Here is a 17,407-nt window from a genome sequence, read left to right on the forward strand (position 1 = left end):
ATACTTTATGGTAACCTATCTGTCACATTGGAAGCCCTAAGTTACTACAATGACATTGTGCTAAGACTTTACCCCCACTAAAACCTAAAACTATCAACTTTTCAAACCAAACTCAAATATAAAAAAAGTATGCCATATTTTCTTGTTATTAAATCTACTCTTTCTTAGGTACTTGGGTCTACAACAGCATTTTAAGGGACCCTGAAGCACTATTAAAACTTCATTTTTTATGTAACTTTTTAAAATCAAACCAGATTATGGGGCCTGTACGGTGCACAGCAGGTTAATGCCCTGGCCTGAAGCACTGGAATCCCATATGAGTGCCGGTTTGAGACCCAGCTGCTCCACTTCCAATCCAGCTCTCTGCTGTGGCCTGGGAGAGCAGTAGAAGATGGCCCAGGTCCTTAGGCCCCTGCACCCATGTGGGAGACCCGGAAGAAGCCCCTGCTTCTGGCTTTGGATTGGCATAGCTCCAGCCATTGCGGCCAATTGGGGAGTGAACCAATGGATGGAAGACTTCTCTCTCTCTGCCTCTCCTGTGTAACTCTGACATTCAAATAAATAAATAAATCTAAAAAAAAAAAAAACAGATTACTATTTTAGAAGACAGAGTTCCCTTTCTCTGGGAAAAGCTGAGTCTAAAACAAAAACTGTGAAAGAGGTCCTGTCACTGTTATCAACATCCTCCAAAGAAGAGGCCCAGGACCCTGAATGAGAACAAATACTGCAGGTTCATTTTCACCTCTAAGAAAACCTGAATATGTGTGGCTCCAAAGAAGGTGTGTGAAGAGGTGATATGAATCAATCCCAACTTATCTAAGTCATGAACTCCCAAAAAGATAATAGAAATCATTTAGTTGTCGGATTAAAAGAAGTTTATATATTGGGTAAGTTTTTAACCTGAGGCATTTTATGATTATTTCAATATTGCAATGTGGCTTCCAATAGTGACTGTTCTGCCCTTTACTTGTCACTATTTTAGAAGGCTTGGCCCTTCAGGAATCAGACCCCGGACATCATACACCCAGGAGGTTTGCCTCTTCCTGCCCCTTTCGCCAGCTCTCACTCACCATGCGGTGGCCCTGAGGGGACAGTGGGCTGGCCAGAGCTCTTCTGGGGTCATTGGAAGTTTCTCATTCCTTGGCATCCAGATGCATATACCCTTGCTACCTTTCTTGTAACTTCTAAGGGCCTAAGTGGACACTAAAAGACCTTTCCATTAAAAGATAAGTTAGGGGGCCAGCGCTGTGGCATAGCAGGTAAAGCCGCCGCCTGCAGTGCCGGCATCCCATACGGGTGCTGGTTCAACTTCCGGCTGCTCCAAGTTCCAATCCAGCTCTCTGCTATGGCCTGGGAAAGCAGCAGAAGATGGCCCAAGTCCTTGGAACCCTGCACCCACGTGGGAGACCCGGGGGAAGCTCCTGGTTCCTGGCTTCGGATCGGTGCAGCTGCAGTCGTTGCTGCCAAGTTGGGAGTGAACCAGTGGATGGAAGACCTACTTCTCTGTGTAACTCTGACTTTCAAGTAAAATAAATAAATCTTTTAAAAAATAAATAAAAGATAAGTTAGATCACACTTCATGCCAATCCTGAACAAAGTATACTTGATGTTGGTTATCACTGGAAGAGTCTCTACATCAGTACTTTGAATGTGGCTACTGTGTGTTCTATCATACTCCCAGGCCAGCCTGCAAGCTTCCGTGTGTCTTTCAAATTGGGGGGCAGATTCAGTCTACTAGCTGTGCTGGGGAGTCTCCTTCATGCTTTTGGCCAGGCCCAGGGAGACAGTCAAGGAGATGGATCTGACCCTTGCTAACCACTTAGTTCCCATGGTGGCTGACGTACTAAGTAGATCATGGGATGGGAAAGAGGAAATTTTTGTTTGAGTTTGATGTCAGTCTGGAAAAGGCAACCAAATCAGGACCTTCCCACTCCAAGCCAGGGAATTCAGGCAACTTTGGAAGAGTTCCTGAAACATAAATGTGCTGGCCTCCCTTAGAGTTTCCACTGTATCCAGCATGCCTAAATCCCATGCAACTCTTCATATGTATAGTCCAAAAGTCTCTGATGAGGGCTGATGGTAGAATACATAAAGTGAGCGTCTGGGACTCACAGTCAGAGGGCATGGACCCTCAAATATGTCAGTAAAACGAAACCCCCCAACTGAGCACCCACCAGACCCACCCACATAGGTACACACCAGCACAAAGCAGCCGATGGAGACACAATATTCTGAACTAGTCTTTATGTTCACGTACAGTGGTTATGAGCCCCTTGCCCCTCCCTGGGCCCCATGCTGGCAGACAAGCGCGCTCCAGTAATGCAGAGAGAAGAGCAGCTCCGTCCCCCCTCCTGGAGAGTCTGTGATCAGGAGGAGGATGTGAAGTAGTTACCGCTTCTCAGTTGTAATAAAGGCTTAGGTAGGCCACACGGTTCCGATGCTTTCTGAATTCCTTGTCTGTGGACAGCTGCAATGAAAGAATATTGTCTCACTCTGGGTTCTTTTTTTTTTTTTTTTTTTTGACAGGCAGAGTGGACAGTGAGAGAGAGAGACAGAGAGAAAGGTCTTCCTTTTGCCGTTGGTTCACCCTCCAATGGCCGCCGCGGCTGGCGCGCTGCGGCCGGCGCACCGCGCTGATCCGATGGCAGGAGCCAGGAGCCAGGTGCTTTTCCTGGTCTCCCATGGGGTGCAGGGCCCAAGCACCTGGGCCATCCTCCACTGCACTCCCTGGCCACAGCAGAGAGCTGGCCTGGAAGAGGGGCAACCGGGACAGAATCCGGCGCCCTGACCGGGACTAGAACCCGGTGTGCCGGCGCCGCTAGGCAGAGGATTAGCCTAGTGAGCCGCGGCGCCGGCCCTCACTCCGGGTTCTTATAGGACCCTCTGCTTCTGGTCTTTCTGGCTGTGGAAAACAGAACTGCACACCATAGCTGTGTGGCCCAGCTGAACCCTAATCCCACAGCAACTGAGCCTCAGTGATTCTCTCAATATGTGTGTGTGCACTTGCCACTTACCATCTTACTAGGGTATGGATCATTTTAGGACTCACTTGCTACTTGGTAAATCTGCAAGAAGTTGGCAGGCTTCTTGATGACAAGGATTATATGTCTAATTCTTGAATGGTACCCAAAGGCTCCAACCCCATGATGGCTACACAGTAGGCATTTAATAAATATTTGTAATAAATATTTAATAAATATTTGGATTTATAAATATTAATCCAAAGTTCCAATAGGAGAAAAAGTATTTCTGGAATCATAAAGGCTAACATTGCATATTTATTATTATGTTATCAGGTGTTAAATGTTTCTCTACACTATCTCAATTGTTAATCTTTAGAACATCACATTGATTCTATTATTATTACCATCTTATAGAAAAGAAAACCGAGGCCTAGAAAAATTCAAGGACTTGCCCCAAATCACACAGCAAAGAAATAGTAGAACTAGTATTTGAACCCAGGCAATGTTGTTCCCAGAATCGATGCTGTTAGCCAGAATGTCCTACAGCTCCCTGGTGGCATAATACTCAAGTGGTGTGACAGAAGGAGTATTACCGTAGCAGTCACAAGACCTGGATTCCAGCTGCACAACCTTCCCAGATTACTTAATCCATCTAAGCCTCAGTGCCTCCCTCTCTTCAAGGGATATTTCTTCTGGGTCTACACAAAAGATTATTTGAGGGTCAAATAAGAAATGTGACTTAAGTCTGTCATATATTGCTTTATAGATGGAATGAAATTGTCTAACTATCCAAAAAGATCCTCATATTGTTAGACAACAAAATTGTGCATTTAATGGTAGAGGACCAAGGACTACATCAAGTTCATTCACAGACTCTTGGTCAAGGATCCCTGAGATACATGAAAGTACCAGACAGAGTGCTCTACGGAAATCCAATCTGATTACCTCAGTTTTTAGGGTTCTTTTCTGTAGACATGGCACCTGAGCCCAGTCTGGAGATCCAAATTGCATAGGCCAAGCAACTTTGAGGGGTGGCTTCTTCTCTGGGTTGTATGAACCAGGGCTAGAAACAACAATGGGAACATGATGCCCAATGGGTTGGTAACCACATGCCAACGCCTTCACTCCCACAGTCAGTCCTGAAAACAAGTGCCTCAGAGAGAGCTAATGGCTACTCTCCTGGTATAATTAGTAAGAGGCTCCACTTACTCTCAGAAGTGTCACAGTTCGATAAACTTGAGGTCATTCTCCTTACTTACCACAACTGATATTTTATTAGATATTTGTTTCTCATTCATCTGGGAATGCAAACCCCAAGGAATCAAGAGCCTGTGTGATGTGTTTACTGAACACAAATGTCTGGCACATTCACAAATATTTATTGAACAAACAATTATGATTCTACAATGCTGTAATGCCAGAGATCTGAGAGACAAGAGGTTAAATCTTTAAAGATGGGCAGTTTTGGTTTTTTCTTTTTTCAGTTGAGATGGTCTGGATGTAGTTCCCTCTTTATGTACTCCTTTTCCTACCGCTTTGTTTATTGGAACATGCCAGTAAAGAGGAGACATACCCCGGGTAAGAAGGATCCTTTGAAAAGGTCCTAAATCGAGGCATCAAGACATTAAATGGAGCAAAAGTTTGTTTGTATTTTCCATCCTGAATATCTACTTTCTGGTACATGCCTGGATAATGCTTCATATCCTGTTTCCAAGAGAAAAAAAATCAGTATGTGGGTGCACACACACACATACACACACACACATACACACACACAAAGAGAGAGAGCACTTTAAAGGCTTTCAGGTTAAAATAAAAAGCAGAAGATTCCTTTTCTTGTTCAAGGTTCAGCCGCCTTGAGCTCTAGTAATAGAAAACCAACACATGGGGCGGTTCAGCTGCCTCAGCAGCAGGCTGCACTAATGAACCAAGGCAAGCTGCTGCAGCCACCGACCCGCTCAGGTTTTCAGAGCCAGGGTCCACATCCAGGAGCTTCAGTGTCAGGGAAATGTCCACAAGAGACTCGGATTCTACACCCAGGACTTCAAACGTGAAATCCAATCACACGGAAGTTTGAAAAAGTTGGAATTCTTTTGTGACTGACATGATGGTCTGATCTACATTCACACAACTCGCAGGATTTTAACCCCGAGTCTCTCAGCACCTGTCTTAGGACAATTTCTTCAACTGTTTTCCACTCTCCCTGGTACAGTCACACACACAACTGTAGTGCTCACACGCAAGCTTCGAGGAGAGGCTTCTTAATAGCTTTTAGCTTTTTTTTTTTTTTTTTTTTTTTTTTTTACAGGCAGAGTGGACCGTGAGAGAGAGAGACAGAGAGAAAGGTCTTCCTTTGCCATTGGTTCATCCTCCAATGACCGCTGCGGCAGGTGCACTGCGCTGATCGGAAGCCAGGAGCCAGGTGCTTCTCCTGGTCTCCCATGGGGTGCAGGTCCTCCACTGCACTCCCTGGCCACAGCAGAGAGCTGGCCTGGAAGAGGGGCAACCGGGACAGAATCCGGCGCCCCGACCGGGACTAGAACCTGGTGTGCCGGCGCCGCAAGGGGGAGGATTAGCCTAGTGAGCTGTGGCGCCGGCCCTTAATAGCTTTTGCCACCAATGCCTGCTTTTCTAGATTCTCTAATACAAATACACGTCCCAACAAGGATCACACTGACAGCCAGGGTACTACCTTCTCCATCGGCTGGAACCTCAAGGCCGTTCTGGCTCCAAAAGCATATCCTTTTGTGCTGGTCGGGATCTTGGATAGGCTGCAGGCCAAGCCACACCACTTTGAGCGGTTAATTAAAAACAAGGACACACAGAGGATATTAGAGTCACCGGAATCGTCTCCGCGAGAGCTTGCTCTTTCTTGTCTTCACTCCTTCAAAGACCTTACGGGCAATTTTACACGGGACGTGGCTAGATAGGTAGAGTGACATTTCTCTGAATCCAGCCTTCTAGTAGCGTGCCGCACACACAGAGCCAGTCCTGCCCTAACTCTACTGTGGCCTGAGAGTCAGACTAATGGGGTGGGGGCTGGGGAACTGGCATCTGCTCACAGGCCGCATCGGGGAGGGGTGGAGGGCGCGCTCCGTGGCAAGGCTAGTTTAGTGGGCTAGGACATGGCGCCAACGGTCGGCCGGCCCTTCACTCCTCGCACTGGCTTGGCCAGCCGGTTGCAGACCAGGATGCTTTCTCGCGCTGGGACCCCATCACAAATCCCCTCCTTTTTCTTACGGGAAACTTGGGTTTCCGTTGATAACTGGAGAATGGAGACCCCCCACCTGAGGGAGGGTAAATACTCACATCCGTTGTGTAACATCCAGGCCCTCTGTGAGGCGAGCCCCTAAGTGGGAGAAACTTGTTCCCCAACCGGTTTGGGGGATGATGGTGAGGAAAGAGCTTCCTCTGCTGACATGTTCCGAATGAGTAGTTATTCACCGCTTCTGCAGGATGAGAAAGGGGAGAAGCGCCAAGTGAGGGAAGGCACCTGGTTCTACCGCGACGCGCCGGCGCCGAGCGGAGGACAGCATCCCTACAAAGGCTTCCTTTCGAGACCCAGACCGATGCCCCCAGGGGGCTCAGGCTGCGCCGGCCTTGTCCCCAGCCCTCGGCCGCCTCGGCTCCTGACTCACTAGCTTTGCCGAAGCACATCGCGCGCCGCCGGGAGCACCTGTGTACCGCGTTGCCGAGGGAACGGGGGCCGCGAGCTGGAGGCGGGGTGCGCGCCTGCGCAGCGGAGGGCGGCCCGCGGGATTCGCAAGCTCTAGGAGAGGGCTAGGGTGGGCGGTGGGATCCGAACGCCCTGGAGTCAGGGACCCTGGGACTGAGCAAACGGAAGACGCTGCAGCTGCGGTGAAGGCGCCAGGTGCTGAGGGCTGGGGGAAGGGGGTCTGTTGGCCCATGGGTAACACTGGGTCCCAGGCGCAGTGCCCAGGGCAGCGGTCAGGGGCGGAGCCAAGCCCACCGCCCCTTCCGTGCGGGACCTCTCCTGCACCCATTTTTGCTTTTCCTCAAGCCGGCTCTGGTTGCCCCCTTCTGCCCCATGTTGGATGGAGGTGGTGGGGAACGAGGCTTTAACAGCACCTGAGCCCCTGAGCGGAACCGCAGAAGCGAGTGCTGTCTGATCATAAAAGCGCTTCTAGTTTTGAAGTCTTGGGCAGGCACTTAAAGCTTGAATCCGCTTCCTCTTCTCCACATCGGGAGTGCTAACGCTTGTTTAGACGTTGTTGAGAGGATGAAGATAACCGGATTTAAATACTTTGGTGCCTGGTCCTTGGTGGTTGGCAGCAACAAGAAATTATCACTGCAGATAGCATTTAACCCTTGGCGAGCACTTGTATCCTAACCCAAGAGAACAGTTCAGAGACCCGGATGGAGTTCCTGGCTCCTGGCTTCCGCCTGGCCCAGCCCTGGCAGCTGCAGCTGTCTGGGGGAGTGAACCAGCAGCAGGAAGATTTTCAGAGTACTGAAGGAAAAAAAAATATTGCCAGGCAAGGAAACTCTACCCAGGAAAGCTATCATTCAGACATGAGGGAGAGATGAGGACATTCCTGTATAAACTAAAGCTGAGAGAATTTCTCACCACCAGACCTAGCTTACAAGCATTGCTAAAGGAAATTCTTCAGGATGAAACAAAGAGATGCTAGTGAGTAAGAAGAAAAAACAGAAAATAGAAATCTTAGTGGTAATAGTAACTATACAGGTAAAATTTTTTTTAAGATTTATTTTATTTATTTGAAAGAGTTACAAAGAGAAGTAGAGGCAGAGAGAGGTCGTCCATCTGCTGGTTCACTCCCCAGATGGCCGCAACGGCCAGAGCTGCGCTGATCTGAAGCCAAGAGCCAGGAGCCAGGAGCCAGGAGCTTCTTCCAGGTCTCCCACACGGGTTCAGGGGGCAAGGACCGGGCCATCTTCTACTGCTTTCCCAGGCCATAACAGAGAGCTGGATCGGAAGAGGAGCAGCAGGGTCTCAAACCAGCGCCCATATGGGATGCCGGCACTTTAGGTCAGGGCTTTAACCCACTGCGCCACAGCGCCAGCCCCTATGCAGGTAAAGATACTCTAATACTGTAAATACTCTAATATTGTAAACATGATACATAAACAATTCATCTCTTTAGTATGAAGACTAAGAAATAAAACCATTAAAATGGTAATTATGGGGCTGGCATTGTGGTGTAGCAGGTTAGGCTGCTGCCTGCAATGCTGGCATCCCATATGGGTGCCAATTTTTGTCCTGGCTGCCCCACTTCCGATTCAGCTCCCTGCTAATGCACCTGGGAAAGCAACAGAAGACCCAAATCCTTGGGCCCCTGCACTTACATGGGAGACCCAGAAGAAGATCCTAGCTCCTGGCTTCAGCCTGGCCCAGTCCTGGCCATTGCGGCCATTTAAGGAGCGAACCAGCAGATGGTTCACTCTCTCTCTCTGCCTCTCCTCCCCTCTCTCTGTAACTCTGCCTTTCAAATAATAAGTGAATTTTAAAAAAGGTGATTAGGCTAAAATGTTAAGAGACAGGCATCATAGAAACAGAAAAAGTGGGACAAATGTAGAGTTTTTAAGTTTGCATTCACCTCCTTGTTTGCTACTTTTCCAATGTTTATAGTCAACACCAAGTTGCTGTCACTTCAAAATAGTGTATTATAATCAGACTATGTTTTTGTAAGCCTCATAGTAATCACAAATGAAAAAAATCTATAATATATTTATTAGAAACATCAAGCAAAGAATTAAAATATATGATTAGAAAAAATTCCTTAACCATAAAGGAATATTGTAAGAAGGAGAAATAAAGAATGAAAGGAACTACAATTAAAGTAGAAAACAAATATCAAAATGACAATAGGAAGACCTTACCTATCAATAAATACCTTAAATGTAAGTGGAATAAATTCCCCAGTTAAATGACATAGAATGAGTTGATAAAAAACAAAACCTCAGACTCCATCTTCCTTGGGAAAAAGAAAGCAGAAAAATCTGCGACCCCGACCTCTGCTGCAAGCCAGGAGCCCCATCTACAGAATTCCACAGTCCAGACCATAAAGCTGGCTGGGGTCTAAGTGACCGCTTTTCTCCAAAAGAGGAGCCCACATTGCCTCATCCCACATCCAAAGTCCCTGACCTCTGCTGCTGCAGCACTGTCGCTGCTAGACTCTATTCTGTATTAGGGGACAGCGGCAGCCCCATTGTCACCAAAAGGCTCCCATCCTTAGGACCAGTGCACCTCATAGACAGAGACCAGGCTCCTCTGCATCCTGCAGTTGAAGAGGTTCTGGACGTAAAACCCAGAGCCAAACGTATTCCCTCTTTGTGATCTATGGACTTCCCCTCTGCTTCATGGGGTTTAGTGTCAGTAGCAGCAGAAAATACACAGGCCCAGAGGACCAGACCTGAGGAAGTTCCCTGCTGTGTCTCTTAGCACAGGATGTGGGTGGCTAGGGCAAAAGCCTCAGCACCCAGCGCTGCATGTCCTGAGGGAACTGGGGGCAGACCCTTCTGTGTCCTACAGCTCTGGGACGGTGGCTGTTGGTGCAACAACAGTTAACTCCTGCAGCTGGTGGGACCTGGAGAGCCCTCTCTGCCTCAGGCATGTGGCTGCAAGTCCACAATCCGTAGCACAGCCTGCACTTGGCCTGTGAGACCTGGGTAAGGACAGACACTGCATCCTGCAGCTCTGGGACCCTGAGTGTTGGGTCTGGTAGCCCCAGCGACACCTGTGCTTCCCCATGTCTAGGAAAGGCCCTGTCTGCCCCAGGCCTGTGCCTGCTAGTGCACCATCACCAGTATAACCTGCGGTCACCACCTGGGACTTGGGCAAGTACTCTCTGCCTCCTGCAGTTTTGAGTCTGTAACTGTTTTCTACATCCCAGGGGTACCTGTGCTCAACTTTTGGGGCTGGTGAAGGCCCTATCTACTTTCCACTGACCCAGGCTTCCACCCACTAGTGCACAATCCCAAGTGTAACCTGAGAACAACCCCTGGGTTGCCTTCACGTCCTGCTGCTCTGGGACTGGGACTGGGACTGCTGAAGCTATACTCCACAGAAACCCACGTTCACTCTATGGGACCTGGAGAGGACCCTGTCTGCCTTCACTGCTGCAGACCCGTGCTGGCTAGAGCAGAATCCCTAGCATAACCTGCATGTGACATGTAGGACCTGGGCCAGGTCTCCACCGCATCCCGCAGCTCTGGGACAGTGAGCATGAGCTCTGTGAGTCCTGTGATCACCTATGCTTGCCCTGTGAGGCATGGGGATGACTCTGTCTCCATTCTGTTTCTGCAGGCCCACGGCAGCTGGTGCATAATCCCAAGCATGACCTGCACCTTCTGTATGGGACCTGGGAAAGTTTTTCTTCATGCACTACAGCTCTGGGGCTGTAGATATCTGCCATTCGCTGCTTCACTCCCCACATGGCTGTGATAGCTGGAGCTGGGCCAGTCCGAACCCAGGAGCCTGGGGCTTCTTCCAGGTCTCTCATGTTGGTGCAGGGGCCCAAGGACTTGGGCCATCTTCCACTGCTTTCCCAGGTACATTAACAGGGAACTGGGTTGGAAGTGGAGCAGCTGGGATTTGAACAGGTGCCCATATGGGATGTTGACACTGTAGGCATCAGCTTAACCCAGTACGATACAGCTTTGGCCCCAGAGATAATATATTTTTAATTAACATTACTGTCCAGGGCTGAATTCTGGGGCTGGCACTGTGACGCAGTAGGTTAATCCTCCACCTTTGTGATGCAGGCATCCCCATATAGGCGCTGGTTCTGGGTCCAGCTCCTCCTCTTCTGATCCAGCTCTTTGCTATGGCCTCCAGGCAGTGGAAGATGGCCCAAGTCCTTGGGCCCCTGCACCCGTATGGGAGACCCAGAAGAAGCTCTTGGCTGCTGGTTTCAGATAGGCCCAGCTTTGGCCATTGTACTATTTGAGGAGTGAACCAGCAGATGGAAGACCTCTCTCTGTCTCTCCCTTTCACTGTCTGTAACTCTACTTCTCAAGTAAATAAATAAAATCTTTAAAGGGGGAGGCTTAATTCTCCACCAAATAGAGTTCAACAGGTAAAAACAAAAAGATCTTAGTGTAGCAGGAATATTGGCAAGAACTATAAACAATGGCCAAATGGAAAGATGAACATTTTGCCTGTGTACAGTGAATTTTAAAGTAATCCTTGATCATTAAAACTATAGTAGCATAACATTCTTAACCACTGTTTTGTCAAGCAATAATTAATAATGATATGCTTGGGCCGGTGCTGGGGCATAGAGGGTTAAGCCGCTGCCAGCAGTGCCAACATCCCATGTAGGTGTTGGTTCAAGACCCTGCTTCCCCACTTCAAATCCAGATCCCTGATAACGCACCAGGGAAAGTAGTGGAAGATAGCCCAAGTATTTGGGCCCCTGCACCCATGTAGGAGATCCAGGAGAAGCTCCTGGTTTCAGATAGGCCCAGCCCTGGCTGGAGGCTTTACCCACTCCACTGTTGCTGTTGATTTCTCAACAGTGTTGCAGTGGATTCGTTTCTGAGAGGAACAGCATGGTGGGGGCAAGAGGCGAGGAGTCACCACACAGACCCCGGGAGTCAGGTGAAAGCAGGCTTGAGGCGAGCAACTGGCAGACTCGTTTATTTCAGTTGAAACTACATCTTATATAGCCAAGAGCAGCCAATCTGGTCAAGGGGCGGTCTATGCCCCAACCAATCACAGCCTGTTGCCAGGCAGTTTAAAAAGCCATCCAATCACAGCCTGCTGCCAGGCAGTTTCAAATCCATCCAATCACAGCCTGTTGCCAGGCAGGCTCCATTGCCAGGTGGGTTTCAAAGCCATTCCTGAGTAACTGACGCTCGCTTGCCAGTGGCCACTTTGGCATGGCCTTCTCACTCCACCATGGTGCTGGCCCCAATAAATGGTTCTGACAAAACTGGATATACATATGTAGAAGAATGAAAGTAGATTTCTACCTCTCTATATACAAAAATAGACAAACAAGATTGTGTTAAACTCATAAGCTTCTGCAAAGGGAGAAATCAGAGTGATGAGACACTGGAGAAATGAGAGAAAATATTTGCAAGTTACTTATCTGACAAAGGATTTTAATATCTATAACATGGGGGCTGGTGCTGTGGTGTAGTGGGTAAGGCCATCGTCTGCAGTGCTGACATCCCATATGGGCACTGGTTCAAGACCCGGCTGCTCCACTTCTAATCCAGCTCTTTGCCATGGCCTGGCAAAGCAGTAGAAGATGACCCAAGTCCTTGGATCCTTGCACCCATGTGGAAGACCTGGAAGAAGCTCTTGGCTCCTGGCTTTGGATCTGTGCAGCTCTAGCTGTTGTGGCCATTTGGGGAGTGAACCAGCGGATGGAAGACCTTTCTCTGTGTCTCTCCCTCTCACTGTCTGTAACTCTACCTCTCAAATAAATAAATAAATAAGTGAAATACAGAAAGTAACAAATTCTGGCAAGAAGACTTATACATGGTTGATGGGAATATAAATTAGCACAACCACAGTGGAAAACAGCCAAGAGATTTCTTTAAAAACTAGAAATAGGGGCTGGTGTTGTGGTGTAGCAGGTTAAGTCTCTGCCTACAATGCTGGCATCCCATATAGGCGCCGGTTGGAGTTCTTGCTGCTCTACTTCCAATCCAGCTCCCTGCTAATGCACCTGGGAAGGCAGCGGGAGATAGCACAGGAGCTTGGGCCCTGTGCTCATATGAGAGACCCAGAAGAAGCTCCTGGCTCTTGACTTTGGCCTGGCCCAGCCCTGGGCATTATGGCCATTTTTGGGAGTGAACTAGTGGATAGATCTCTCTCACTCGCTTTCTCTTTCTCCCTCCTTCTCTTTGTAACTCCGCCTTTCAAGTAAATAGAAATAGCTCTTTTTAAAAAATATTTTGATCTGGGCCGGTGCCGCGGCTCACTAGGCTAATCCTCCACCTTGCGGCGCCGGCACACCGGGTTCTAGTCCCGGTTGGGGCGCCGGATTCTGTCCCGGTTGCCCCTCTTCCAGGCCAGCTCTCTGCTGTGGCCAGGGAGTGCAGTGGAGGATGGCCCAAGTGCTTGGGCTTTGCACCCGCATGGGAGACCAGGATAAGTACCTGGCTCCTGCCATCGGATCAGCGCGGTGCGCCGGCCGCAGCGCACCGGCCGCGGCGGCCATTGGAGGGTGAACCAACGGCAAAAGGAAGACCTTTCTCTCTGTCTCTCTCTCACTGTCCACTCTGCCTGTCAAAAAAAAATATTTTGATCTATTTATTTGAGAGGCAGAGTTACAAACAAATAGAGTGAGAGACAGAGAGAGAGAGAGAGAGATCTTCCATCCATTGGTTCAGTCCCCAAATGGCCACAACTGCGGGAGCTGGGCTGATTTGAATCCAGGAGCCAGGAGCTTCTTCTGGGTCTCCCTTGTGGGTGCAGGGGCTCAAGGACTTGGGCCATCTTCTACTGCTTTCCCAGGTCATCAACAGAGAGCTGGACTGGAAGTGGAGCAGTCAGGACTCAAACCGGTGCCCATATATGGGATTCTGGCGCTGCAGTTGGAGGCTTAACCTTCTATGCCACAGCACTGTATCCATAAAAAATAAATTTTTTTTTTTTAAACTAGAACTAGAACTGCCATACAATCCAACAATCCTATTGGGTATAAATTCAACAGACATGAAATCCTTGTGTCCAAGAGGTTTCTGCTCTGCCATGTTCATAGCAGCACTGTTCACAATGGCTAAGACGTGGAATCAACCGAGGTACTCATCACCAGATGACTGGATAAAGAAAATGTGGTGTGTATACACAAAGGAGCACTGTTCAGACCTAGAAAGGAATGAAATCCTGGCATTTGCAACCAAAAAGAGTGGAGCTGGAGGGTATCATATTAAGTGAAAGAGCCAGACGTAGAAAGACAAATACTGCACGTCCTTCCTCATACATAGAAACTAAAACCAAGAACACAATCTGAACACAGAGTTCGGATTACAACAGGCTGGGAGGGGTTGGAGAGAATGTGGGGAGGCTGGATAATGGATTCCAGATCAGAGCGGGGTTGAAAGAATTAGCTCCTGGTGTTCATGGCATAGCAGGGAGAGCACACAGCTCACAACAGCCCAGTATAAACTGATGAACAAATAGAAGGAAGAAGCCACAAACCTCCAATCCTAAAGTAATGTAAAGAAGAGGAACACTGATTACTCTTTGATCAGCATACACTGTATACATGTATCAAATGTCCCACTGCAACCCATAAGTATATACAATTACTCTTAAATAAAAATTTAAGATAAAATAGTAGGGGTTGGATCCAGCATTGTGACATAGTGGGTAAAGCCACTGCCTGCAAGGCCAGTATCCCATAGGGTGCTGGTTTGAGTCCTTGCTGTTCCAATTCTGATCCAGTTCACTGCTAATGGCTTGGGGAAAGCAGCAGAAGATTGCCCAAGTGCTTGGAACCCTGCCATTACATGAAAGACCTGGAAGATGCTCCTGGCTTCTGGATTCAGCTTGGCCCAGCCCTGGTCCTTGCAGCCATCTGGAGAGTGAACCAGCAGATGGAAGATCTCTGTGTGTGTGTGTGTGTGTGTGTCCCTCTCTCCCTGCAACTCTATCCAAACAAATAAACAATTTTTTTTATTTGACAGGTAGAGTTATAGACAGAGAGACAGAGAGAAAGGTCTTCCCTCTATTGGTTCACTCCCCAAGTGGCTGTCACAGCCAGTGCTGTGCCGTTCTGAAGCCAGGAGCCAGGTGCCTCCTCCTGGTCTCCCATGGGGTGCAGAGCCCAAGCACTTGGTCCATCCTCCAATGCCCTCCTGGGCCACAGCAGAGAGCTAGACTGGAAGAGGAGCAACTGGGACTAGAACCTGGTGCCCATATGGGATGCCGGCACTGCAGGCGGAGGATTAACCAAGTGAGCCACAGCACCGGCCCCAGCAAAAAAAATTTTTTTTTTTAAAGAAAGAGTACTGGGGCCAGCACTGTGGTGTAGTGGGCTAAGCCTTTGCCTGTGGCACTGGCATCCATATGGGCACCGGTTTTAGTCCCAGCTGTTCCTCTTCTGATCCAGCTCTCTGCTATGGCCTGAGAAATGGTAGAGGATGGCCCAAGTCCTTGGGCCCCTGCACTTGTGTGGGAGACCTGGAAGAAGCTCCTGTCTCCTGGCTTTGGATCAGCCCAGCCATTGCAGCCATCTGGCGAGTTGACCAGTGGATGGAAGACCTTCTTCTGTTTATCTCTCTCTCTCTCTGTAATTCTGCTTCTCAAATCAATAAATAAAATCTTAAAAAATGTAAGTAATAAATCTTTTTTTTTTTTTTTTTTTTTTTTTTTGCCAGGCAGAGTGGACAGTGAGAGAGAGAGACAGAGAGAAAGGTCTTCCTTTGCCGTTGGTTCACCCTCCAATGGCCGCCGCGGCCGGCGCACCGTGCTGATCCAATGGCAGGAGCCAGGTGATTCTCCTAGTCTCCCATGCTGGTGCAGGGCCCAAGGATTTGGGCCATCCTCCACTGAACTCCCTGGCCACAGCAGAGAGCTGGCCTGGAAGAGGGGCAACCGGGACAGAATCTGGCGCCCCAACCGGGACTAGAACCCGGTGTGCTGGCGCCACAAGGCAGAGGATTAGCCTTGTGAGCCACAGCACTGGCTAGTAATAAATCTTACAATATGACTTCAGATCTAAATACTTTATTTGTGCTAAAACCAATATTTGTACCATTTAGTAATTCCATTAACATTTTGACTCTGTTTTTTTAATGGAAGCAAACTTTTGGATAATATAAATTATTAAAGATTTTTAAAAAGATCCCATAATATGTTATTTATAAGAAACTCACCTCACCTCTAAGGACACAGATAGAATAAAAGTGAAAGGGGGAATAAAATATCTCTTGTGAAGATACCCCAAAAGAAAGCAGGAGTAGCCATACTTCTATAAGACAAGTTGATTTTAAATCAAAAGCAATAAAGAGAGACAAAGAAGGTTACTATATAATGATAAAATATTCAATCCAGCAAGAAGAAATAACAGTTGTAATTATATGTGAATCAAATATTGGAGCACTCAAATTCATAAAGCAAATATTAATAACTCTGAAGGGAGATATAGGTTCCAGTACTAAAATAGAATGGGACATTAACAGTCTACTTTTGGGGCCAGCGCTGTGGCATAGCAGGTAAAGCCGCTGCCTACAGTGCCAGCATCCCATATGGGCACCAGTATGACACCTGGCTGCTCCACTTCTGATCTAGCTCTCTGCTATGGCCTGGGAAAGCAATGGAAAATGGCCCAAGTCTTTGGGCCCCAGTACCCACTTGGGAGACCTGGAGAAGTTCCTGGCCCCTAGCTTCGGAGTGGCACAGCTCTGGCTGTTGTGGCCAATTGGGGAGTGACCCAGGGGATGGAAGACACCCCCCCATCTCTCCTTCTGTCTCTGTGTAACTCTGACTTTCAAATAAATAATCTTTTTTTTTTAAAAAGGATTTTTGAGATTATTAGGAACAACTATTTGGGAAAAAATTGGATAACCTAGAAGAAATGGGCAGATTCTAGATACATATACCTTACCAAGATTGAATTATGAAAAAGCAGAATATCTAAGCACACAATATTAAACAGTGAGATTGAATAGGTAGTTGAAAGTCTTCCATCAAAGAAAATCCGGAGGCCAGATGACTGCACCACTGAATTCTACCAAAAATTTAAAGAAAAATGAACACCAATTCTTTTTTTTTTTGACAGGCAGAGTGGACAGTGAGAGAGAGAGAAAGGTCTTCCTTTGCCGTTGGTTCACCCCCCAATGGCCGCCGCAGCCAGCGCACCACGCTGATCCGAAGCCACAAGCCAGGTGCTTTTCCTGGTCTCCCATGGGGTGCAGGGCCCAAGCACCTGGGCCAGCCTCCACTGCACTCCCAGGCCACAGCAGAGAGCTGGCCTGGAAGAGGGGCAACCGGGACAGAATCCGGCGCCCCAACCGGGACTAGAACCCCGTGTGCCGGTGCCACAGGCGGAGGATTAGCCTAGTGAGCCGCGGCGCCGGCCCACTTCTTCTTAAATTATTCCAAAGAATAGAAGAGGTGGGAATTCTTCCAAACTCATACTTTGAGGCCAACATTGCAGTGATACCAGAAAAGGATAGAGTAATAGAGACTGTTACAGGTCAATATCCCTGATGAATCTAGATGAAAAAAAAAATCAACAAAATACTGGCAAACTGAACTCAGCACCATATTAACATTTTGCTCATGAAGATCAAGTGGAATTCATCCCAGGGGTGCAAGGATGACTCAACAAATGCAAACCAATAAACTTGATGCACTACATCAGCACAATGATGGATACAGGCTATCTGGTTATCTTGGTGAAAGTGAGAAAAGGCATTTGATAAACTCCAGCATCCTCTCATCAGGGTCCTTGTCACGCACGGCATACCCCACCTCTTGCAGTTCACCGGACCCTGAA

At 48.1% G+C, this 17,407-nt stretch overlaps 1 protein-coding gene across 4 annotated transcripts; it reads right to left on the reverse strand.

Annotated features, from left to right (window-relative positions):
• Positions 1-2,227: 2,227 nt before the first annotated feature.
• On the reverse strand, positions 2,228-11,571 carry CIMAP3 (ciliary microtubule associated protein 3). 4 transcript variants are annotated; one of them, XM_089336997.1, is made up of 6 exons: positions 11,434-11,571; positions 6,273-6,412; positions 5,656-5,754; positions 4,537-4,667; positions 3,909-4,026; positions 2,228-2,467 (listed from the first exon to the last, which is right to left on the reverse strand). In XM_089336997.1, exons 3-6 carry the CDS (start codon positions 5,662-5,664, stop codon positions 2,399-2,401), a joined length of 327 nt encoding a protein of 108 aa, XP_089193123.1. In that variant the 5' UTR covers positions 5,665-5,754; positions 6,273-6,412; positions 11,434-11,571; the 3' UTR covers positions 2,228-2,398. The 4 variants fall into 4 exon arrangements, with proteins under 4 accessions (XP_089193123.1, XP_051712122.2, XP_002715824.2 ...); XM_051856162.3 differs by having other exon boundaries at positions 11,324-11,456; XM_002715778.5 differs by lacking the exon at positions 11,434-11,571 and adding an exon at positions 6,602-7,615.
• Between the last annotated feature and the right edge of the window lie 5,836 nt (positions 11,572-17,407).

The sequence above is a fragment of the Oryctolagus cuniculus genome, chromosome 7 (genome assembly GCF_051225735.1).
Source record: "Oryctolagus cuniculus isolate XC-2025 breed Fujian yellow rabbit chromosome 7, ASM5122573v1, whole genome shotgun sequence".
Lineage (NCBI taxonomy): Eukaryota > Metazoa > Chordata > Mammalia > Lagomorpha > Leporidae > Oryctolagus > Oryctolagus cuniculus.